The sequence below is a fragment of the Polypterus senegalus genome, chromosome 6 (genome assembly GCF_016835505.1).
Source record: "Polypterus senegalus isolate Bchr_013 chromosome 6, ASM1683550v1, whole genome shotgun sequence".
NCBI classification, from domain to species: Eukaryota; Metazoa; Chordata; class Cladistia; order Polypteriformes; family Polypteridae; genus Polypterus; species Polypterus senegalus.
This window is the reverse complement of record NC_053159.1, coordinates 39,444,848-39,471,527: the sequence shown is the minus strand read 5'-3', so window position 1 is coordinate 39,471,527 and position 26,680 is coordinate 39,444,848. Positions and strand designations below refer to the sequence as shown.

General features: G+C 36.6%; 1 protein-coding gene across 4 annotated transcripts in view; it reads right to left on the bottom strand.

Annotated features, from left to right (window-relative positions):
* LOC120530997 (E3 ubiquitin-protein ligase HECW2-like) overlaps window positions 1-26,680 on the bottom strand; it is a 368,650-nt gene that overhangs the window by 219,700 nt on the left and 122,270 nt on the right. The window contains exon 1 of one of the 4 annotated variants that reach the window (XM_039755892.1): window positions 3,974-4,071. The exons of the other annotated variants lie outside the window; for them this stretch is intronic. Coding sequence (XP_039611826.1) covers window positions 3,974-4,037 — 64 coding nt within the window. The 5' untranslated portion in view covers window positions 4,038-4,071. Of the gene's footprint in view, window positions 1-3,973; window positions 4,072-26,680 lie in introns of those variants that run through there. 4 annotated transcript variants of the gene reach the window in all.

Below are 26,680 nucleotides of genomic sequence, written 5' to 3'. Positions count from 1 at the left end.
TTCATGATCACAGAGTGTCACTACCGGGGCTTGAATCCAGTCCAAAGTCTTAATCACTACAACACAAAACCTCCCAATAATATTAGTCCTTAGTTAAAAAAAACCTACAAAGTTAGTTACATAGTACTTCTTTAACCAACAGTACCATAACTGACTCCCATTATATTAGGAAACTTCCCAGATAAAGCCAGGTAACAAGGGAATACAGCTAGTAGTTAAATAAATTAGATCATTTTAGATTTTTTAATAAATCTGCAAACCTTTCTGAAAATGTTTCCACTTTAACATTGTGGGTTATTGATTGTGGATTAATAAGCAAAAATGGCAAATTTATCCATTTAAAATAAAATCTATAACACACCAAAGTGTGCAAAAAGTGAAGCGGTCTGAATACTTTCTGAATCCACTGTAAATGTTACGTGTGCATTTTGGGCATCTGATAAGAATTAAATGACAAATATTGATGAAAACACATTGATGGAAAAACACTGGATAGGAAATCCATGTATGTCAAAATAGGAAGAGAAGGAAAACTCGTGTAAGGAAAGAGTGACGGGAGGACTGGCATTGATATTTTTCAACATGCATTTCATAAAAATGTGGGATTTAAGGTGCCAATGGTTAATGTCAAGGTATAAGTAAGAACAGAAGGAAGAGTGTTGTTAATTGCATTGCTATCTGTTGATGATGAAATACTGGCAAGTACTGAAACAGCTTTAAAAAGTGTAATAGATAAACTCGTATGATGAGCAGATATCCATGCCTAACAAATTAACACAAAAAAGTGACACATAGCAAAATTGGGAAGATCAAAGGAGAAATGTAGATATATGAAAAAATATTGACCAGGTAAAGAATATCTGCTATCTTAAAAGTCTAATCACAGAAGCCCCTAAATATCACACAAAATAAAACAAATACTTACAAGATAAAGAGAACAGTTATTTTACAAAAGAAAGTAATTTCTGAAAGGGATCTAATTAGGAATCTTAAAAAAATGATAAAGATTCTGCTGTGAAGCATAGTGCTTTAAGATCAAAAGCAAGGATAATGAGGAAGGAAGACATCAAATAACTGAAGGCTCCCAAAATGATGGTATAGAGAAAAATGAAGAAAAGCAGTTGGACAATTCTTTGTACAATTAAGGAAGTGGTGCAAATTCCAAGATTAGAGAGATTACTTATTGATAAAATCAGGATGAGGCCAAAACAGTGGATCAAATATAGTCTGTACAGAGACTTTTCTTCTTTCAAAATATCATAGAGCCACTAGAGCAGGGGATAAAGACAAAATGAAAACTAACAAAGAGGGTGCTAAATTAGACAATGCAGAAAAGACAATACACAGCAAAACAAAATTGATTAGCACCCAGAAAATCAAATAGTAAGAGACAGGCTTTAGCTACAAGACTCCCAATTTCTACCAAAATAAGGGTCTTATCATTCAAGCAGTAGCAGAAAAATCATTATTTAAAATAAAATATTCTTAGTTGATATACTTTTTATGATGTATATTGTTGCAAGGCCAAGGAGGCCAGTAAAAATATACCTGTATTAGATAAACTTGTTGTAGTTTCCCTGTGGTGGGTTGGCACCCTGCCCGGGATTGGTTCCTGCCTTGTGCCCTGTGTTAGCTGGGATTGGCTCCAGCAGACCCCCGTGACCCTGTGTTCGAATTCAGCGGGTTGGAAAATGGATGGATGCATAGTTTCCAAAGGACTGCACGTCTACTAAGGTTCATTTTGCAGAATCTGTGTCAAATGTAGTTTTTCTTCTTTCTTCATTGTCAATTGTCCTTACATCAGGTTACCTTATACTACATTACAACTACAGATATGATTTGAACATTACCAGTATGATGCTTATCTGTCTGCGTTTGAGAGTCGGACACATAACTCATGAACAGATCATTAAACCATGATGACATTTGGCATGTCCACTGCATCCCTGAAATGCTGGAACACTACAGACTTGGAAGAAAACAAGCTCCCGGAAACAACTTGAAACTAAACACAATGTATTTATTTAAAAACGACAATTCTTTGAAGCGGTTTTGATGTTTTTAACAATTTTTATTCTTTCATCATCTTTTGTAGGTACCATCTTTGGCACAGTGACATTGTTTTAAACATTTATATTGCATCTATGTCTGTGAATGAAAATTAATGCTGGTTTTGTTCTTTATTAATCTAGAACATGTAGCATACATGTGACATCAAAGAAAGCAGATCAAGACTTGAAAAATGTTGCAACACACTTGCACATTCTTTATTTTTGAATGCATTATACAGACTCAGTTAGTACTGCATGCTGCCTGGGAAATTCGTTTCAGCCTAGTTGGCATCTAGCATATAGCTAAGATTGCTACATAACCAGGACTAGAAATTGAATAATCAGCACTAAATTATAAAAGGTTCACACACTAAATTTGATACATCACTAAACATACACCCTAATTTTTGTTGCTTGTCTGGTAAGGGGAATTACAAATAAAAATTCATGGGTGTGTCAAACAAAATGTATACATACTGCTCATCTCGGCAACCAGCCGCTACTGCTACATTTAACTTATCAGAGAATGAAGGAATGACTGTTAGTGCATTTATGTCCATTTCAAGGTTGTTGCTGAAGAAGTACAAGAAATGCGAAATTAGCAGCGCCTGCTTCAATTGTTGGTATGAAATTAGATGCTGATTAGAAAACCAGACTTTTCTTATAATGAACATCATTAGGAGATCTGACATATTTGATCTTTTCCTGCTGTCTAGCTTGTTTTAGTGAGTCAGATATGAAACAAATTTTCCTCTTAAAACAGCCTTCATTGAATCTCAGAGTTCCTGTGGAAACCTCTGAGAATGCATTGGTCTCTAAAACACATTTGATTGGCAATGAATTCCAATCAACTTATTTTTTAAATTATGACATCATTATCTTGAACACAGAGAAAACTCTAATACGATTCTGGCTCAACAAATCCAGAAAGTTTGCAATGCAATAACAGAAATTACCAATGTAACTGGAAATAAAAGTAGGGAGCATAAAGAGATATATGAGTAATAACGGAGTACTAAAACTCCTAGTCTTCCTCTCAGTGTAAAGAAGATAAGACACAAGCTAAGCTAAATTTTCAGATAAAATACAAGTACCACAGCTCAACATTATAAGTGCAAAAAGAACTTGAAAAATCACTGATACATTTAGAAATACAGGGTACTATAAACTCACTTTAAAGTGGGAAAGATGAAGGCCCTGATGTCTATCCAGTTGAGTTTTATAAAAAAAAAAAAAAATCAACCGGATTAGATCCTTTATTATTAATAACATTTAAAGAAGATTAAAAAAGCAGAACTTTACCACAAACATTCTGCCAAACATTAATAACTGCTTTTCCAAAGAAATATAAAGACTTACTACAATGTGCTTTATATCCATTTAGATTATTTATTATAAGATTATTAAAATGAACATGTCAAAGTGAAAATATACAGCTCAGTCTCCCCAGGAAAGATTTTAAGAACATCACATACACACACACAAACATACACACATTAAGTTTTATTTTACTTTTGTTCTGTTGACATTTCTGTCATCACATTAATATTCCATCAAAATTGAAGTATCATATACACTCACTGTAATGTACCTGTGCATAAAAGTAACATCCTAGGTTTTTAGTTTTTAGAAGCAAAGGAAATGAAACAAATAGCAGGTACGTTATTAATATAATTTTAAAAAATGCAAAGTAATACTAGCTAACTTTTCATTATCAAACCCAAAAGAGTAATTTCATGAAAGATCCATCTTTCAGCTCCTAACACAATTCATTTTTTATGTGTGTGCTTTCTATTCCCTTTTTCTCATTACACTTTCCAAACTAACTAGAAGTCTATATTGTCAGACTTTGCTTTGCACATCTAAAAGCACTAAGTGCTATCATTTGTCCCTTCCACACATCCACCATGTGCTCTTCTTACCTGCTTCAGGAGAACCGCCTGAAATGCACATTGTGAACCCCCAGACCATGGGGACAGACCCCATTCCATGTTCAGCAGGCCAACTCCTCTTCCCTCTGCGTCCGTCTTTATTCTGTACTCTGACTACATGGGCTAAGCAGGCCAAGAACAGGGACAGGCAGACCCTCCCTGCTGAAACATCAAAAATGCAATCCACTTCCTGACTTCTTGGGCCAGCAGGATGTTTGTAAACACCTTCCTGGATACTCCAGCCTACTCGATGCCCCTACCCACTGACAGACTCTTAGATCTGCAGATTCTCAAATAACAAAGAAGAGGAAAAGCCCTCAGGACAAAACTGGGACACTAGATGCATTTTTAAAAGCGGAAAATAATACCAAAGATTATATCAAATTCTGATTGTTTTTGGTTAAAACATTGCCAGATTAAAAATGAACGGGATAAATGTAGATAAGTCACTTCAAGTATGGACTAAAGTAAGATCATTTCAATCAAACAAAGAATTTACATTTTTTCATTTTCAAACATCAACATTTTTACACAAACTAAAATTCAGTACAATCATATAAATATACATATACAGTACAGGTCAAAAGTTTGGACACACCTCCTCATTCAATGTGTTTTCTTTATTTTCATGACCTTTTATTTACATTGGTAGATTCTCACTGAAGGCATCAAAACTATGAATGAACACACGTGGAGTTATGTACTTAACAAAAAAAGGTGAAATAACTGAAAACATGTTTTATATTCTAGTTTCTTCAAAATAGCCACCCTTTGCTGTGATTACTGCTTTGCACACTCTTGGCATTCTCTCGATGAGCTTCAACAGGTAGTCACCTGAAATGGTTTTGTTAAGTACATAACTCCACATGTGTTCATTCATAGTTTTGATGCCTTCAGTGAGAATCTACCAATGTAAATGGTCATGAAAATAAAGAAAACACATTGAATGAGGAGGAGTGTCCAAACTTTTGGCCTGTACTGTATATCTATAATTTATATATATATATATCTATATATCTTTTATTTATATATACTGTATATATATTACTGCAAAAAGGAAGTGTTTCATCTAATGTGTACCTTCAGGTCTGTGTTTGAGTGCCATAAGTTCTTATTAGATTGAGCAATCAAGTCTCAGTCTTTGAGACTTCCTGTTTCACTCCCGATTAGGGCTAAAAAGCATGTTATCCAAAAGCAATTATATTTAGCAAGGTTTTGTACACAAAATGTACTAGGAGATGATTAAGAGATCAGCAGATGTCCGGTAAACAACAAGACTGGACAGTTGTCACATACACAGAGATTCCAAGGGTTACAGTATTAACATCTTAACCTAAGAGGTATAAGAAGAGCAAGAGTGTAGTAGAACACACTTTTATTTGGACACGTTATTTGAGTGTAAGCCAATGAACCAATCAGAGTAAATGTGATGATTAATTTAGCACTATTATGTAAATTCAGTTGTTTATAAAATGGACATCTGTCCTTAATTTTGACCATTCTGTGAAAGACTACCGTGATAAATGGTCCCTCTTTAACATTTGCTGAAGAGATAACTAAAGACAAATTGAACAGGTTTTCTTATGCCTGGTTCCTGACTCAAACTTTTATCAAACCTTTCCTAGTAGAGGATAGGTTTCTATCTTTAATTAATATACTGATTTCTTCCACATGTCTCACAGCTCTAGGAAGTGTAGTTTGATTCTCAGCTCAGCCACCACATGTGTGCTGTTTACATTACTGTTACTTTTCAGCCAAGGCTTCCTCTGGATTATGTTAAAATTCCTTTTTTTATGTCTTTTTTGGTTATGCTTTATCCTTTAAATACTTCCATTTATGTCTATATTGCACCCCACACACACACACACTATGCTTGGGGTTAAACAGGCTTAGAAAATGGTATGGTATGGTATGGCATGTATTTTTGTAAGTTGTGATTAATTATGAGGGTATGTTTTCACCTTTGCCCCTTGTGCTTTGTGAGTGGTTTTCAAGAGGTGGGGCCACCTGTCTATTACATTGAGGGGCTACTCCCAGACCTTTAAACACTCATGACAAATGTCGTCTCCTGTGGTACATTGTATGTGCATTGGTGTTAGTGAGTTCTCCTCTTATTGTTTACTCTTGTTCTTTGGATCCTTCTGGCTTTTTGAAAGTTCAACTAGTGACAGGTGGGAGAGGTTCCATTAAGCTTCTAAAGCTTCTTCCTGATTGTGCAAAAAAAAAAAAGGGCCAATGCTTTGACGCTTCAAAAACAGTGCCATCTGTTGACTTACTAGTCAAGGAAGCCCAATTACAATCCCTTGTTGATTGCATAGTTTTAATCAAGCAGATGTACTTAAAAACCTAAGAATGCCCTGTTTATTCATTTTGATTTTATGATAGTCATGTCGACATGAAAATGTTGCAATCAATATACAGTTAGTATGGGGGACAATTTTCTGCAATAAAATAATGTTTAAATATGTTGTCCTAAAGATGTATTCTGTTGCCATTATGAATAGTGTGGCACCATGCCAATGCCAATGAATTCTTTGCTCTTTCCATCGGGTAGTTTGCTATCCTTAGAAGGACTTCTTGCCGCATCAGTTGGAATTCTAAACATTATTTGAAAAAAAAAAAAAAAAGCAAAACTTTTTTTTAAATTCAGCCATTTTAAAAAGAGACCAGATATGTGCTTCATTTTGCTACTTATCTTTATCTGTGGCAACCTTTCAACCCCAGAGCCACAGTTTCACTTTCAAAATTTCTCTCCAAGAATGTTGATGCCCGGATGTGAATTGCATGTGCTGTGAAATTTGATAACTGGTTTAGTGGCCTTCAACATGTTTCATTGTGGTTTGACTCTATCACATAATCTTTTTTCATTCTTTCATTTATCTTTTTTTCTTTTTAATTGTGCGTACACACAACAAACCACAGTAAGTGTGTAATGTCGAGTGCTGATCGGCACATCTGAACTTAGTATTGGCATTTGGGTGGCCTTGGCTCTTTCAAAAATCAACACAATCCATTGTAATCAGATCAGTTCAAATTAATTATCATATGTATATAGCATAAATAAACACTTATGCGCACCCTTTAAGCTACCACTCAGCCTACAGATCAAGATTCACACCATGTAAAATAAAAGTATAAAATGTTAGAGGTGAAAAGAAGATACCGTTTAGGAAAAAAATATATCATCATATGATTTAAGTGTGTATCTTTTGATAAGCCACTGTTGTTTGTATGTGATTCAGTATGTGTGCCAGAATTGCCAATAAAAAAATACAATTTGACTTCAGTACATATGGCATAAAAAAAAATGATGATTTCAGGGCACACTGATTACTCTGCCACTACACAGTACCACAAATATGTGATAAAATGTATTACTTTCAGTTTACCTTTATTGTCACAAGCATGCCTCAGGGACGAAGAATGCAATGCAAAATCTTTTTTGTTTCAAAGTGGACACATATGGAAAGTGTTAAGAAATATGTTTTCTATTTTGGACCGCAGACCCATTTACCTGGGTATTTGTAAAAAATGTTTCACATACATAAGACATCAATGGAGAATAAAAATAAACTCTCTTGGATTGAGTGTACCGTTTTGAAAATAAAACATTTGCGAAATTTATTTGAATTTTTTTGAATCATTAAAATAACTCCTACAATTTAAATGGTTTAAGATGGTGAAAAGAGTGGAACTAAAGGTAGAAACTTTGAATGTTGCCAGTATGACTGGTAAGGGGAGAGAGTTAGCCGATATGATGGAGAGAATAAAAGTTGATATATTGTGCATGCAAGAGATTAAATGGACGGGGAATAAGGACAGGTTGATCGAAGGTGAATTCAAATTGTTCTATCATGGTGTGGATAGGAGGAGAAATGGAGTAGGGGTTATTCTGAAAGAACAGTATGTCAAGAGTCTTTTGAAGGTGAAAAGAGTGTCAAGCAGAGTGATGACTATAAAGCTGGAAATTGGAGGTGTGATGATGAATGTTGTTAGTGCATACACCCCGCAAGTTAGGAGGTGCAATGAATGACAAAGAAGATTTCTGGAGTGAGTTGGATGAAGTGATGGACAGTGTACCCAAGGGACAGAAAGTGGTGATTGGAGTAGATTTCAATGAACATGTTGGTGTAGGGACAAGCTGGCAATGGGTAGGTATAGTGTCAAGCAGAGGAATGAAGAAGGTCAGATGATAGTGGATTTTGCAAAAAAGATGGACATGGCTGTGGTGAATACATATTTTAAGAAGAGGGAGGAACATAGGGTGACGTACAAGAGCAGAGGAAGATGCACACAGGTAGATTATATCCTACACAGAAGAGTCAATATGAAGGAGATTGAGAACTGCAAAGTGGTGGCAGAGGAAAGTGTAGTTAAGCAGCATAGGATGGTGGTCTGTAGGATAAAGTTGGAGATCAAAAGAGGAAAAGAGTGAGAAAAATGGTGGAAGTTGAAAAAGGAAGACTGCAAGGTTGCATTTAGGAAGGAGGTAAGAAAGGCACTGGGTGGCAATGAAGAGTTACCAGACAGCTGGGCTGCTACAGCAAGCAGTAAGGGTGACTGCAATGACAGAGAGAGAGAGAGAGAGAGAGAAAGTTGGAGGATGTGCTGCTAGTGAATCAGGGAGTGCGACGGATTAGCAAGGAGGAACCAAGGGCAGCTATATGGAGGATGAAGAATGGAGAGGCCATTGGTCCAGTTGACATACCTGTTTTGGAGAGATGGAAGTGGAGTTTTTAACCAGATTGTTTAATGGAATCTTGGAAAGTGAGATTTGCATTGGGTGTGACGAAGATGGACAGGACATCAGAGGGTCAGCTCAAGTTGGACGGTTGGGAGACAAAGTCAGAGAGACGAGATTGCATTGGTTTGGACATGTGCAGAGGAGAGATGCTGAGTATATTGGGAGAAGGATGCTGAGGATTGAGGTGCCAGGCAAGAGTAAAAGAGGAAGGCCTAAGCGAAGGTTTATGGATGTGGCGAGAGAGGACATGCAGGTGCTGGGTGTCACAGAGCAAGATGTAGAGGACAGGAAGATATGGAAAAAGATGACTCACTGTGGCAACCCTAACAGGTGCAGCCAAAAGAAGAAGAAGAAGAAGAATGTAAATGGTATAAGCTTTTATGAACTATTAATCCTGAAAATATTTAAGTAACTATATCTGCAACACATGTATTAAACATAAAGCATTGGTGAAATATGAATAAGCATTTGTCTCATAATATAACATATATTTGATTTGTTATATATGTGTAAATAAATACATAATAACATTTTGCAGAAAAGTTCAATATCTCTGTAACTCCATTACACAGTAACATAATTAACATTAACAAATTAACAAAGGCAGAAGCTATTTTCTTAAAAAATGTGTTTTTAAAGCTTATTTTAAAAAATTGAGCACAACTTTTCTATTAATAATAACGGTGAAGGACAAGTGTCCCATCCAAGCCTAGCTTCTGTCTTGATCCCAATGCTTCCAGGACAGGCTACTGCTTGACAGAATTCAATGGGTCTGAGAAGGTGATGCGATGTTATTATAACTCAAAAGTAACTGTGACATTACTTTTCTTACATTGTACTTTCCTGAACTTTTACACTTCTTTTACATATCTTTTATGTCTATACATACAGTATACTGAAGTTTAACCCCCTTTTCTCTTTTGTAGATCAACCTATATTCGTAAGCTCAGTTCTCTGATCCTGACCAACCTGAAACTCACTGCAGTTAAGCATTTTAACCACATTATGCACTCTTAAAGTAAAAGAAGTTAATTTATAAGGCAATGTGGAACTGTCATATCAGGGTTGACTGAAACTTGCAAAGTTGATACTGATTCAGTCTCCCCTCATCGATCTACATTAGAAATGTATACACAGTCACACTATTCATATTCATAATTCATATCAGATAAACACATGTAATTTAGTGAAGCCTTGTAATTCAGTATAGTTCAGTTCACACAGTAACACTGTTGAGCTGTGTAATATGCCAAGTCAGAGTTGGCAAGCAGCTGATATACGCTCATTTTGGAGACTGCCAATACTAAGGTCACACTATTTTCCTCTAGCTAATAGAAAACTTCCACCTGTAAGCAATTTATTCTGGTGATCCATTCAGTATGTGCAGTTAACTAGAGATAACAAATAGAAACAGTAATTTACGCAGATCTGTTGTGAAAGAATGAAGCTGATGCAAAGTCCAACAGAAGGAAGTGCGTCTTAGATCTATGAATGGATTTAATGAATAACATTGTTTCAGTGGATTGTCACATTATAAACATGGCAGATATACATTAACTACACACTAGAAAATCATTAAGAAAGAGTGCATAGTTTAAATGGTATCATGATTAAAAGCATTTGTGTATGGTCCCAGAACCTTCTTTGTTTCTTTAATTCATGCCTTTATTTTTCTGACTTCTTTGGTTCAATATGGCTTGATAAAGTGCCAAACACTATCCAGGCCATATCTCTACCAGGGCAGAAACCAACCCAATCAAAGGTCTTACACAAATGCGTGTGCTCACAGACACACACACACACACACACACACACACACACACAAAGTCTTTCCACAGCACATGCACTCCTGAGTAGCTGCTGATAGAGGAATCCACAGCACCTAGAGAAAACCCAAAAAAACATGCAAAGAATGTGAAAAAGCCACACAGACAATTAGACGAGTGAAATTTGGGGCTGTGTGCTAGTTGCACTATCAGTGTATAATCCACATTATTTTATTTACTGTTAATAGGAGCCAAAAGATCAAACTTGTCAAAGTTTAGTCCCAGCAATGTTAATAATACTTTAGTTTTGTAATGTATAGTGTAACCTTTAAAGAATTATATTTTTGTCAGGATAATACAATTTCCAGACACACAAAGTCCTTCAGAAAATTTCAAGACTGAATTTCTGGAAATGTTTCAGAGTACAAATTGTTCACGTTATTTGACAAACTGAAAAATATACAGTTGGCACTTCATCTCGTAGATGTGTAGAATGCCCCCTAATTCTCCTACCCATGAGATGTTTTATTGGGGATTACCTGCCCTCTGCTGGAGAACCTTCACACATAAGGCTCCTGGAGAATTCATTTCCATGTCCATATTCTTTTGATTTATGGATTCAAATGTGCTCTGGCACTGGCCTAGGGTCATTTAAGAGATAATCTTACTCTGCTTTCTAATGTTTAAAATGTGGTTCATCTACTCCAATATGTCTAGTGATGCTCACTGATGAAGAGTGCAAATCACTTGGGATCAGGAGTCAACCCAACTCTAAAGTAGCCTGAGATCATTTGTGTGTAAAAAGTGAAAATGTTCACATTACACACACCTTGCCTGGGCTGGAATCTGAACCCAGCAATCAGGATTTGTAAGAGAGCAGTGCTACCATGTCAACTAAGAAACTTTCAATAATTCATGAAGGAGTTAGTAGTCTAAGTATCTCAAACGCAAATTCTTGGAGGGTTTCAGGATCCATAGGTTTTTGTTTAAAATAGCTTCTTTACATGAAGCCAACTTTTGCATCTTTTACTTGTGTGGGATTTTGCTGCTCTCATTCTGCCCCATCAGTGCTTTCTACCTGTGCTTATTTTACTTTATGGTAAATATCAATAAGATGCTTTGTAAACTGGAATGTACTTGCACCTCTCAATCCTTTGACTTTTTATTTTCTTTATTACTGTATTAAAAATGACACTTTAAAATGAACAGTTTCAAATGACACTAAGTTCCATTGTTAGGTATCTAGCTTTTTTTGAAAATTTTCAGTTCATACTGTATATATAGCAATGCACTGGTTGGGGTGAGTTTATTAGTAGTCTGCTCTCCTTATTACAGTGGTACGTTTTTCTGTAATACATTAAGTTTGTTTCTTCGTTACTACTTGTACTTCATGCTGACTTTCTTAAGAGAAAAGCAGCATTCATGGCTCACTAAACTGAAGCAACTGAAACAAAGAAGCTTTGCATTAAAACTTGTAACATTTGTACAAATCTTTGGGAAATGACATTCTAAATCTGTATTTATTATCTGTCGTTGCTGAGACTACAAACAACACAGTTGCTGTACGCCATCACTCAGTGAGTGAAAAGTTTCTTTAACAGCATGAGCTATCTTTTAATTTAAAAATTGTCTGGAACAAAGGCCTACAACCACTGTGGCTTTGTAGGAACAGAGTTTAAAAACCAACCTCGGCACATCTTATTTACTGTCCTTCGATATTACCATTTGTTTTATTATTGCCTGAGACAACACTATTAAAAATGTATTTGAATTACACCAGTCCCTGTCTGAAATCAAACTGCAGTCCATGTACATTTTTGGTTAAATTTCAAAACTTTACTAAATGATAACCATGCATTGATAACTAACAGTCAGAAGAAATAGGAAGACAGAAAGAAAAAAAAAATATTTAAAGAGGTGAAACAATTATGGTCTTCTGCATTACTAGTACTTCAAATTAAGGTGAGGTAGACTTCTCCCCGAGTGTGTAATTTGTTTGAAGCAGGAAAGTACAAAGCATAAGGCATTGTTACATAGATACAATAAAATTGGCAAAGACAAAAAAACAGACAACTAGTCTTATTAGAAGTACACACACTCAAGATTAGCACAAAGAAGAATAATTACCTTAAACAGTGCACAAAACAATCATTCGGAACTGAGAAGCATTCCATAAGTAACAGAATTCAAAATGCTTATAAGCTGTGGGAATAAAGGAGTTCTGAAATCTGTTGCTCTTTACCCTGGGAACCTAAACCCACAGCCTGAAAGCAACTGCTCAAATTTAAGAAAAAGACGACAACTATTATGTGACAAAACTAAACTGACATTCCTTCTAACCTGTTTGAGAAAGCCAAAAAATCTGAATCTGAATTTCAAGCATTTTTTAGTTTCTAGAATGCTTGTAAAAATACTTTTAACTGTGAAATGTTTTAAACAGTGCAGTATAAATTTCATTTTCAATGCTTCATTGAAGATATACATTCAAGAAGTTTTATATTCCTTCTGAGGTACTCTGTTTTACACAAACAAGAAAGAACTAGAAGAGAAAACAATTTTATTGTTTGAAAGATTTGCAGGTTCATTAACATTATTCAAGAAGCCCCACTTACCGGTACCTCAAACTGAACTGAAGACGTACGACTAAGAGCAGCAGGTACTCTGAAGATGTACACTCTGTTTGTATATCAGACAGGACCTCTGAGCTTATATTTAAAGGTTTCATTGTCTTGGTTTAGGTTAATGTGGGAAGCAAGGGTGGGTCATTCAGGAAAAGATCAAACTGAAGCTAAATTTGGTAAACAGTTTACAAATTGTCTAAATTTATAAAAGTGCACTTGGCCTAAAGCTAATATAGTGTGCTTGAGGTGAACAATGAAATTGTAACAATAAACATATTTATTATTTCACTGTATGAACACATTAACCCATTTTGAAAAAGGGATGAATGGATGATTATTATATCAAATAATTTCTCTCTATAAACCTGAGCTTATCCATATTTAGGTCTATATTTGAAAACCACTGTTTTGTGACTACTAAACAAGTGAAGCATCTAGGCCTGTTTTTAGTTAAGTTTATTATGACATACAACTTCAATTAATATCACAAGAAACTTTCACTTTTGGTGAAAAATATTATTAAAAATGATTCCTCCGGGCGCTCCGGTTTCCTCCCACAATCCAAAGACATGCAGGTTAGGTGGATTGGTGATTCTAAATTGGCCCTAGTGTGTGCTTGGTGTGTGGGTGTGTTTGTGTGTGTCCTGCGGTGGGTTGGCACCCTGCCCAGGATTGGTTCCTGCCTTGTGCCCTGTGCTGGCTGGGATTGGCTCCAGCAGACCCCCGTGACCCTGTATTCGGATTCAGCGGGTTAGAAAATGGATGGATGGATGGATGGATGGATATTAAAACACAAATTAAAATTTTGATTTGATACATTTACACTTTGAAATGCAAAGAAAATTGACATGTGTAAAAATAATAAATCACATCATTTATTTTCTTAATTCACTGAATTCGCCAACAGAATGAATTCCTGCACATCACAAACCTGAATTAATATATAAAATGTAATACTCGTACTGTAAGTCACCTAATAGCCCTACAATGTTTTGTCAGTGACAGAGTGTGTAAATATAGGAATTGGATTAATTCGATTACATCATCACTCACATCACCAACCGTGAGATGGGACTTTATTTTGCTGCACAAATTGTGTCAGGAAGCAATTCAGTGGTCTTGGACAGTAGGACCTGAGATCTTCTAACCCAGCATTAAACGTGCAGCTCAACCATAGACACCATTTTCATTGCAGAATTTCTGCTTTAATTGCCTTATTTTGACTCTAAGGGTTATTCATGTCAAGATGTACACATTTTCAGAAGCATAACAAAAATGAAAAGATGACACAGGCATTTTCAGTTTTACATAAAAGAAATTGCAAATTCACTTTGAAATTAACAGGAGCACTGCCATATAGCATATAACATTATTGCATTCTACTGTTTGGATGCAGGACACTCCATGTGTGGAGTTTACATGCTCTTTCCATCTTCATGTTAGATATCTCGTGGGAGTCTGGCTTCCTTCCTCAATACAAAGGCATGCAGCACTGTCTGAGTGAGAGCATTGTTAAGGCTTACTGACCGACTTATGTTCCTGCATCTGTCAACAGTTACTTGAACCAGCTCTGGGTCCCCATTACTCTGAGCTGAGGTACAAAAAACCAAAGTGCGAGCCCTTACACTTCTTCCCCAAGATTAGTGAAATGTTACAAATATGGCGGTATGTATTTGTATCTCTAGGTTCTTTAAAAAAGGTGTGGGTTACATGCCAAAATTACAAACTATTACTATAAATTCAGTTTCAATTGTTCAAAACTGATGTCTTTAAGTTAGACACATCTGTGCAGTTTCTGAACCAGCAGCACTGGACAAGAGGCACAAATCCATCTTAAACTCAGGACACCCCCACACACATATCCACACTCAATCAAGCACATGAGGACAAATTATTGTTGCAAATTAAGCTAATATGCATATGTTTGAGATGCGCGAAAATTTCGGAATACCAATTACAAACCCACACAGACATGAAGGAAATCATTGAAACTCTACAAAAATGGTTTATGTTATGAATCCAGGATTCTAGAGCAGCAAGGCAGCACTGCTAACCATTGTGCTATGCAAGGGATAGACAACAGACTTTTTAAAATTGAATATGGGCATAGAACATACCTGCTTAAGACACCAAAAAAAAATAAAGTGGTTATAGTGAATATAAAAATGAATTATAAGGCCTAAATATCCACTGTCAGTATCTTGCCACATAATAGTGAGATGTTTTGAGATTCTCTGAAACAAGAGGGCAGATGAATGTGCACATTCTCTAAACCTGCTAGGATACTGATCGAATACTTAAGGATCAAAACCAAACTTAAGCCACAATTCCCAACCTGCCCCAAAAAGCAAAGGGTATACTCATTGACACCTTCATTTCTCAGGTCAAAAATATAAATGTTCTCTATTCACATATTGTTCTCAAATTGTTTTTAAATAGACACAAAAATTAACAAGAGAAAGCAATACTTTGAAACAGCATGCTGACTCACAGAAAAGATTAAAATTCTTTTATTTAGAAGATTAACTTAGTTAAAATCATAAAAGTAACAAAATAATTTGCCAAGAGTTAAATCCTCCATGGCCGATATTGTGTTTTCTCTCTGGGTACTTTTAGTCCAAAGTGACGACTGGTGAGAAAATGGGATCATAAACAGGAAGACATGGTGGTGGAAAACTGGTGTTGACAGTGAGGATTCTGCATAAAATAGTAATTAAAAAAGCTAAACTAAAAAACAAGGTCGCCATTGAGCCAGGAGGTGGGCATATGGCATAGCTCATTAGCTCCTGCATTTGATTCTTCTGCTTTCAACATGACTAGAAATAGTTAATTTCCAAATGGGTAGCTACAAAGCTCCATGAGCAAAAATAAATCTGAAGGAAATGCGCAGCATCATAGGATGATTTTTTAATGGTTAATTCTAGGGCTGCAACGACTGGTCGACATAATTATCGACGCAGATTTTTTATTGTCGACGCGTCATAAACAGAACCTTCAATAGAGGCTCCAGTTACAAAGAACCACATTGGTTTTTGTAACTGTAATGCACTACATGAACGTCTGGGGGCAGTACCGTTTGTTACTGTTTGTAAAGACTGCACACAGTCCAACCAACGAAGAAGAACGTCTGAGGAGAAGAATGTAGAGGAAAATAAACGTGGTTGCAATGGTGATTTGGATAGAGGAGGGGGAAGGAGATGGAAAAAAATTGAGACAGAAACTTTCTAAATTGTGGGAGCACTTCACCGAAAAAGAAAAAAAAATTGAATGCAGATTACGTAAAGCAGAGCTTTCTTTTCACTGCAGCACCATCGCAATGCATGGGCATCTAAAACGAAAGCATCCTGGAGCTGTGATGGCGCTGTCTCTAGAGAGGCAAGTTTTAGTGAATAAAGTTAGTGTCACATGTTAACGTTGATGTTTGTACTATAATGTGTATATCAAGGTTTCGACAATGATAGTTAACACTTAAACCGACACATACGTACCCCTGTTTTTAAGTAAACGTCACAATTCACAAAGAAAATGTGAATTTTAATGGAACAGATTTTTTTTCATGCAAACAGCATCACAATTACTGCAGCACTGATCATTTTGCACACTGCAAATGAACTGTGAAAACTATAAAAAAAAAAACACTGCAACAATTTATTATTATACGTTCAAGGTGCAACTGAAGCCAATTGATGAAATTCAGTAAATCACTGAGCCAACTGCGCTTGAACTGGCTGCACGCAAACACACAGAGGTAAACGCTGATGACTGCAGGCTCGTCTAGTGCAGCGGCTGAATCCCAGAGACATTGATGCTGCAGTTCTGCCGGGGCCGGCAGTGTTCATGAACTGGCTGCTAAACAAATGTACGGCACTGACTGATCAGATCCAGCGTGCTTCCAAATTGTTCTGTGAAGCAAATATAGCCGGTTGTGGGGTTCAATGAACGTATGTCGCCGAATATACTCGCCCCCTGCGTGCTGGAAAATTGCACTGAGACACGACTACAGCTGGTTGCAGCATTCAATGAATATACAGTACATCGCGAATATACTCGGCTCCGCTGTGCTGGCAAATTGCTCTGAGAAACAACTTTAGCCAGTTGCAGAGTTTAATGAATGTATGTTGCCGAATGTACAGTATATCGCCGCATATACTCGGCTTCGGCGTGCTTCCAAATTGCACTGTAAACCGACTCTAGCCGGCTGTGGTGGTTTAAGGGTTAAGTGAATATAATTTCAGTTATGTTTGCTAACGTGATTGGAGCTATAGTAAACAAGTGAATAGTTGTAGCTGAGCTGTCCTAGTTTTTTTTTTTTTTTTTTGTATAATATTTGAGTTCATATGAATAGAAAACCATCTCTAACTAACATTAGGTAAGTTGTGTTTTGGAGTATATGAGTAATTAGTTTGTTACATATTTTAGTCCGTTATTTTTTTATTTGGCATAATATAGTACATGATGTGATAATCTACAACACTTTTCCTTCAGAGTGTGATGATTAAAACATCTTTCTCTGTCTGCAAAATCATTCTTGTGTATTCCTGCTACCGCTACTCCCTCCGAGTGTCTCTTCTCAGCAGCTGGGAGCATCGTCTAAAAGAAGAGAGCCAGCCTCACACCAGAGGCTGTCAAAATGCTCACGTTCCTGCACTGCAATCAGGAATATATGAACTGAATCTTTTATAAACTATACATTATTGTTTTATTTTATTTGTATTGAAGCTTTATTTAAACTTTTGGACTTTAAGACACACCAGTGGCCATTTTTGGTTAAGTTAAATGCACTTTTTTGTTTAAAGACTATGTGCACTTCAGTTTGTATTGTTTAATGTATTTCTTTTTTATTGTGATGGTCATACTAATATAAAACATCTGATTATTTTCAAATTCATATGTTTCACTGATTATTTTAATTTGATTGTTATAAATTTTAATCGTGTTAATTAGGGTTCTTCTTAATCTTTTTCCTAAACTCTCAGTAATCCTGGGCATCCATTGGGGTGAGAACCATTCTTCTCACATCATCTTATAACATCTCAAACCATGTCTTCTTTGGCCTCTATCTTAGATTCATCTCCTCCACTTCCATTCTCGTGCATCTCTTTTTACCCCATCATCCTCTGGTTTTGCATGCCTAATCCACTTTAGTTTGTTTCTCCTCACCACAACACCAAACATATTCATTCACACCAACTCTTTCTATTAACTCAGCTTTCATATTCCTCTTACTATGTGAAACGCCACACATCAACCTGATCATGTAATTTCACTCCCACAGAACATACTACGTCTTACACAGCTTTCATAAACTTTACCAGTCAATGCCAGAGATACTGCTCTAGAAGTCAGAATGGAAGACATCTTCCAGAGTTTCTTCCATTCACTTGTTGTACTTGCTATTATTTCTGTGCCTATTTTTATCTGCACTCAGTATGCCATTTTCAGAAGACATTTAATAAGGTCCCAGATGACAGATTGGACATCAAACTAAAAGAAGTGGGAACTGAGGTTGTAATATTTAGATGGGTGAAACATTTGGATAAAATTTAAGAAGCAAAGGGTTATGAAGTGAGGAACCTTATCAGAATTAGGTGATATTAAAAGTGGTGGGGACAATGCTATTTTTCATATATAAATGATCTGAACAGGAATATAAACAACAAGTTGGTTAAATTAAATTATCCTCCAGACAGCGTATAGAAGCCATTAAAAAGGCTATCATGATGTTTGGTTAAATAGCACAATGTGTAGAGTACAAAGTCAAAGGATGTTATACTTAAGCTTTATAACCCATTGATGAGGCCTCACCTGGAGTACCTCTGGGCCAAAAAGACATAGCAGCAGTAAAAAAAGTCCAGAGGAGAATAACTAGGGTGATTCTAGGACTGAGAGGTATGAACTATGAAGAAAGATTAAAAGAGTTGAACATTTTCAGTTTAGGAAAACTGAGATTAAGAGGTGATATGACTTAAGTTTTTAAAAATATGAAAGCAGCTAGTACAGAGGATCTTAGCTGTTACTTTAAAATTAGTTCAAAAAGAACACCAGGATACAGTCAGAAACTCGTTAAGGGTAAAGTCTGCACACATTTTTGGAAGTTCTTCTTGAAACAGAGAATAATAGCCACAAGGAATACATTTCCAAGTAGTGTGGTACACAGTAAGATTTTAGGGACCTTCAAAACTTGACCTGATGTAATTTTGTGGATATTAGGAAGACAATTGGCAAGCTTTGCTGGACTGAATGGCATGTTCTCATCAAAATTCTACTGTTCTAATGTCAGAAGTAGCAGAATGTTTCTGTTCTCGACAAAACAACATTGCCTATATTTAAATTTACAGTTACTGTATCAACATTTTGCACCTTTTCACACATTACTTACAAACAACGGTTGAATACAGTTGCATAATTTATGCACCTCCAGCATTGAATAGTTTCTTACAACTCATTTACTACACACATCAACCCTATGCACACCTTCTTTTCCAAACCTCTTACACCATCGCCTCCAAATGTCATCTTGATTTTGCATGCATTTACCTTGAAGCCTTTAATTTCCAAACCTAGCTGGCAAACAAAAAGTTGTGGCTACTCTTTTGCGGTAGTCCATCATGAGGACCTGGGTATAGGTGATGCTTGGAAAGATATTCCCCTGATGAGTGACATTCAGACTTTGCTAAGGACTATTTACATAAAATTATGCAGGTCATCTGTTATGAAGGCAAACCCTGCCTGGATATATTAAAAATGCATAACACCATGTTGCTATCTCAATACTTAATGACGTTCCAGCTGAATTGGCAAACTTATGCAAAATTCTGCAAAGAAGTGTACTTTTGACTGTTGCCAAAGCAAAAATCAAGAAAGCTAGGTCACAGTGTCCGGGAGACAAGCCACAATTCCAGGAATAAATACGTAATCTTCTCTATTCATTGTAGTTTCCAGTTAAAACAAATTCAGTAACCGAGTGGATAATTTATCGAGTGGATATGTGGTGATATGAACAATCAACTTCCAGATGAACCAAAATACTGGTGTGCATTTGATAAGGAATGTTTCTCTACATTTGCAAATGTAGAAAATGTTTTGTTTGGACTTGAGTAGGTGAATAGGCTTGCCATCAAATATTGTGTTCTGTTGAAAAAAAAATACTGTAGCTCCTTTTAAAAGCATCTTTCCAGCCAGTACCCAGAGTTCAAGATACTGAATTGTAACTGTAAAAATAACTATTTCCGAAAATAAGAGGATCACTTCACATTTCGACATTTGTGGAACATTCCAGGTCTTAAGTGCCGACTTTGAAAAAGGACTTAGTCTAATGAACAATATTAAAACAAAATCTAGAAATTGTTCAGATACCAAGCATTTGGAAAACGTGACGAAAATTAAACTTTTATTAAATTTGGACAGAATGTTAATCTTGATAAAGCTTATAACTTACTGAGAACAGAAAAGGTTAGAAGAGAAAGTGTTTGAATATTCAATAACATTTTAAGTAGAAATACATTTTTAAACTTTGTTATATTATAATCGGTTAATTTTTTTTATTATTTGATATTAAATATGCAGTATTGCAAGTAATTATATGTGCAATGTTTTGTGCTGTATACAGACATGCGTTGCTAATACTGGCACTAAAAAATTTCCTTGCTTTTAAAATTTGTTGCTCACATGAAAAAAAAATTTGCACACACCAGGCCACTCCTTACATCCAAGACCTTGAAGAGACCTTTCCAGTACTATTCTAGTTGTGTTCACTATTCTTTGCCTATCTTTATTTTTTTTTTTTTGGAGTTTTTAAAACCTTCTTTTTGAAAAACAAAGTCATGCATGCCCAAAGCTCATTGATGCATGTGGGGAGTGAGGGCTTGCCAGTCTGGGCCGATTCCAGAGAAGAGCTGCTGTAGTACAAATTGCTGAAACACTTAATGCTCTCCATGAGAGAAAGCTGTTAGAATACACAATGCATCACAGCTTACTGTGGATGGGGCTATGTAGCCACAGACCAGTCAGAATGCCCATGCTCACCCCTGTCCACTGCCAAAAGTGCCTACAATGGGCATGTGAGTCTCAGAACTGCACCATGGAGCAAAGTGGCCTTGTCTGATGATCTCATTTTCTTTTAGATCACATGGAAGGTCGAGTCCTTGTGCATTGTTAACCTATGAAGAGATAGTAGCAGGATGCACTATGTGCAGAAGGTAAGCCAACGGAGGCAGTGCTATACTCTGGGCAATGTTCTGCTGGGAAGCCTTGGGTCCTGGCATTTATGTGGATGTGCCTTCATCTACCACAAAATGTTGCAGACCACAAACACCCCTTCATGGCAACTTTATTCTCTTTATTCTCAAGGCAATGCACACATTGTTCAGGAATGGTTTGAAGAGCATGACAAAGCATTCAAACAATCGCCTACAGCCAAGCGATGTAATACATAACCTTCTCTAGGGATCACCATCACATTATTCACCATACCCTAATCAACGCACTTCATCATCATAATAGTACATCCTGCTCCTAACACCATTAGATTTATATGTCAAAATCTTGATTTCCTCTTTCTTAAACACAGTGTGACACACAACCACTTCAATAGCACAAATAAACTCCAGAATCCTTGTATCCTTAACATGGCTGTTACCAAAGCTAAAGCCCCCCACTGACTAGCTCTAAAATGACAACTTAAGTCACCACCCATTACAATCACCTATGCCTTAGGCAACCCAGACATCACCTCCAACAACTTGTCCCCAAACTCATTTTTACTTTCATCACTTCTGTTGAGAATATATTCTAGGCATTATTGCACCTTTACCTTTCTATCTTCTGTATGCAGCACACATTTGCTCTTCTACCTTTCGCCATTTCTATCACTTTCCTCAATTTTCCCATCATACTCCTACTATGCCAAGTCACAATCGTTATACTCTATTTCACATCTTTTAATACTATTTTACCTTCATTTCTTCTGGCACCAAACAAGACTTCTCACATTCTATCAGTTTAAGGACCATCATAAAACAGATTTTCCCTTCTGTGGTTTGGCCAGGTTCTTCCCAAACATTCTTGATGAAGGCACTGAAACGCTGAAATTGGTTTCTCACGATTAAGGGGGGGATGAGCCATTCTTCAGAAAGGTTAACCTCATTTAGTCTCCTTTCACAAAACCCAAGGCCAGAGGGGAAAATCCAAGTTAAAGGGTGACTGTATATCAGTGAAATAAATATTTAGGCTGTGGAAGATCAGTCTGACCCAGACAGACACGTTTATTTTGCTCCTTCTTCCTGCATAACACACACAGTGCACAAACCCCAATAAACTCAGTCCTTATCTCTTTCTTTTCTCTCTCTTGTCTTCTGCTGCCTTCACTCCTCCACTCGCAAGCTCCGTTCTCTGCATCCCAACTCTGGCTCCCCGAATGGAGTGAGGCAACCCCTTTTATGTTGCACCCTGATGAACTTCCTGCAGCACTTCCTGGTGTGGTGGAAGTGCTGAATGTACACCGGAAGCACTCCAAGTGCATTTGGTTCCTTTTCTGGCAGCACCTCCTGGTGTGGCAGAAGTGCTGCCATCCAGGGCTCTGGAATCGTCCAGGTGTGTCCCCTTGCGATGGCCACAGACCCCAACAGGGTTGAGCTTCCAAGCTCACAATCCGTGGCCCTGATGTAATCCAGGGGGGCTGCCCTCTTGCACCCCGGGGAAGATATTGCCCCTCTCCAGGTCCTTCCCTTCTCCAGGAGTCCAGGTTGGGCAAAGTCCCCGGTCATCTGCCACAAGGCAAATATTCAAAAACTAAAACATTGGAAAGTATCAGACGTCTACAAACCAACACCTGGTAGGTTGGTCATGGAAAATCAAATATTATTGAAAATCTTCTGTGTATGTGTTGCTATGTGATCCAACCAATTAATTACCATCGGTTTACCAGAAATCAAGTGGTTTGCCATTTATTAACGATGCATAGCCAATGTAAAACAAATTTTAAAGCAGAGAGGGTACTGTCTGATGTTCCATACTGTACCTAATAACCACTGATTTCAACCTTGCTTAACCTATACCATATTTAATTTATTGAAGTTAGTCATGACATCATGAAGTTTAGACTTCTCTATATAGAGAATGAATTTGCATTCTTTTAAAATATTAAGTTTCAAATCTAACAGCAAAACACTTTTTTATTTACAATTCAGAAATTTACCCAAAAGCAACCAATCATCCTTTTCACATGTATCTCATTTATATTGGTTAATAAAGTGGTAATTGATAGTCTGGATGAAAATTCAGACTGCATCTCCAGAGTATAATAAAATGTTAGAAAATGAATGGAATTTAGTCACTCATAAGATACATTTTAGTTCATTTTTCATGTGTATCTCATCTAAAATTGGTTAAACTGTACCTTGGGCTAGATCCAATGTCTGACTGATGTTATCAAGTAAACACATTGTTACTTCACATGTGCTGTGAATGTTCTAAATTTTAAACACTTTAGTGTATCTCTTAGAATGCCTGAGATCTAAAATCACTCTTTATACAGATATTGCTGTATTTAGAGTAAAACCAGAAGAGATAACACTGGGCTATAAAAAAAATCTGTCATGATACCTTTCATCACACTACTTTCACCAAGTCTGATTCTAACATGTTTAGAACTATTCTATTCTATTCGTTCAATAAGTTAGTGAAGCTTAGTAAAAAAGTGATTTTCTATACAGTCTCAACCAGAAAAACAAAAAAAACAAAAACAAAATCTGAACAAAAATAAGTTCAGAAATTTTCAAAATGTGGCAAGAAGTATACATATACATTCATATGAAAAAGTTTGGGAACCCCTCTCACCCTTCATAATAATTGACTCTACTTTCAACAAAAAAGATAACAGAGGTATGTCTTTCATTTCCTAGGAACATCTGACTAATGGGGTGTTTTCTGAACAAAGATTTTTAGTGAAGCAGTATTTAGTTGTATAAAATTAAATCAAATGTGAAAAACTGGCTGTGCAAAAATTTGGGTCCCCTTGTCATTTTGCTGATTTGAATGCCTGTCACTGCTCAATGCTGATTACTTGCAACGCCAAATTGGTTGGATTAGCTCGTTAAGCCTTGAACTTCATAGACAGGTGTGTCCAATCATGAGACAAGGTATTTAAGGTGGTCAATTGCAAGTTGTGTTTCCCTTTGAATCTCCTCTGAAGAGTAACAGCATGGGATCCTCAAAGCAACTCTCAAAAGATCTGAAAACAAAGATTGTTTGTATCATGGTTTAGGGGAAGGCTACAAAAAGTAGTGATGGGCGGAGTGAAGCCTCATGAAGCATCAAAACGTTTGAAGCAATTGTGTCGGAAATCGTATCGAAGCTTCGAAGCATTTGACACTCACCTCTTTAGTGACCCCTCCTGGCCATTTTCATTAACATTACACAAACTCATGATCCACTTCAATGACGTCTGTTATAACTCTTATTGCTTTTATTTTTCGCTGCTACAGACTGACAACGAAGAGAAGGGTTCGTCAGCAACTTCTAGTGTCTGATGTCTAAAAAATATAAATATATATATATAACTAACGCCGACAAGCAGAATGCACTATACGATAGCAAGAGTTAAAATAAGACGCCTCACGCATGGATTCCCGGCTCTTTCAATTAGTATTTACCTTTGCACTGTATCATTATAATCGCTCCTGTTATTAGTATTAGAATTAACCCTCATCTTTTCTTGAGATCACATTTAATAGCCTTAAATGTTTTCCTTGGTTTGACTTAATTAAAATGGAGTAGACGGAAAATAATGGTTTATCCCTGTACTTTGCCATGATATAGGTAAGCACATTTGAGAAAGAAAAGGTGAAATCCTTAAATCAGTTGTTATTATTCGATCAAGTATTGAAATATTTCATTTATTAGTACTTTACAATATTTTGTGGAGCACGAAAGTAACGAATTAGCTACAACGAAATGACGCCGTCAATGGCACAATTAACTAAGGTGGTTGCTTTTCAAATTCTGAACGTAGTGCTAGCCCGAGTTCGATCCCACTTAAAGACTCATCAAAATTAACAATAATAAAAAATGATCAGAATTGAAATCTTTATAACCAATTTGAACTAAATAATTTTGAGAGATACTGTGGAAGGATCGCATAAGAGATCTGTTCGGGAATCACCAAAATCACCATCAAAATGCGATGTCTAATTGCGGATGGCAGCTCACATATTTACATTAATGCATTTCTATTCATTGCCATTTGACATCCATGAACCCTCCATTGAATAAGGCAGTGGTTCTCAACCTGTGGGCGAAGTAACAAAAAGGGGGCGCGAAGATGTGAAAAAGAAAACATCTGTTGGAACCAAAACAAATTAACTTAAACTACATTCTGATAATAGAACAATAAATACTGTATAGAGTTAGATAAATGTCGATAAAAGTTAAGTAGGTATAATCAAATATGCATCTACATTTCAAAAATGTTGGGGGCGCGATTAAAACTGTTATGAAAACTCTGGTTGCAAATACTTAAAGGTTGAGAAACGCTGGAATAAGGTGATAACAAAGCCACTGTGGTAGATCAGGTTGAATTTGCTCTGCTGCACCAAACATTCAAAGGTGTCAATCCAGAGCACATCAGAGAGGCTGAGAGACACGACGCAGATCAGTCACCGGCACAGACACACACGGGCACTCCAAGGTGAGCAGTGCACATATCAAGGTCGGCATTAAAGATTGAGTGCTGAGACAACAAAAGCAGCGGGATAAACACATCTGGACCTGCTGTTGAAAAAGCATTTGCTTTTAACAGCAGCATCCCTCCCTGGTGAACACATCTTCAAGGTCCGGACAGGTGATCAGTAAAAGTTTTTAGTCACAGCACAGTGCAATAATAAAACATTTCCTAAAACACATAGTTGTCCAGTCTGTATCATTCCTAAGCAATCTTCCAGTAATAGAGGCGCAATCCCAGTTACTAACACATTAACACTCAAAGCAAGAACACATTCCACCTTATCAATTTAATATTTAAAAATTTAAACCGCTAAACCCGCCATCAACAACTACAAAAACAGTTGAAATCGTTACTCAAATATTTTTTTTGTTATAGACATAAAACAAGATGCACGTTTCCATTTGATATATCTTTACTAGTGTTCTCGCCTTGTTCGCTCCCGGTCCACGCTGGAATTTGCTGTTTAATAAAAAAAAGAAAGAAAATCAGACTCTTTTGGGTCATAATTTACAGGAGTGGACGTGGGACCCGAACCCACGTATGCTTTAGTATGAAGCGTAACGCTACCGCTGCACCACTACTATTTTCAGGAGGATGGTATATAATGTATGTTTTTTAATGTATACATGTATGTATGTAGTGAAGACGAAAACAATTATATATAGATGTATACTATATGACATACCTTCAGTGTTGCATGAAAACGTTGAGGCTAAGAATGGATATTTAGGAGAGTATTATAGTGAGAGATGTGTCGTCACCCGTATTGCTAAAGCTCTTCTTTGCAGCATTATGCATTCAACAAGTCGGCGTTTGTATGATGTATAATTTATAATTTTATTTTTT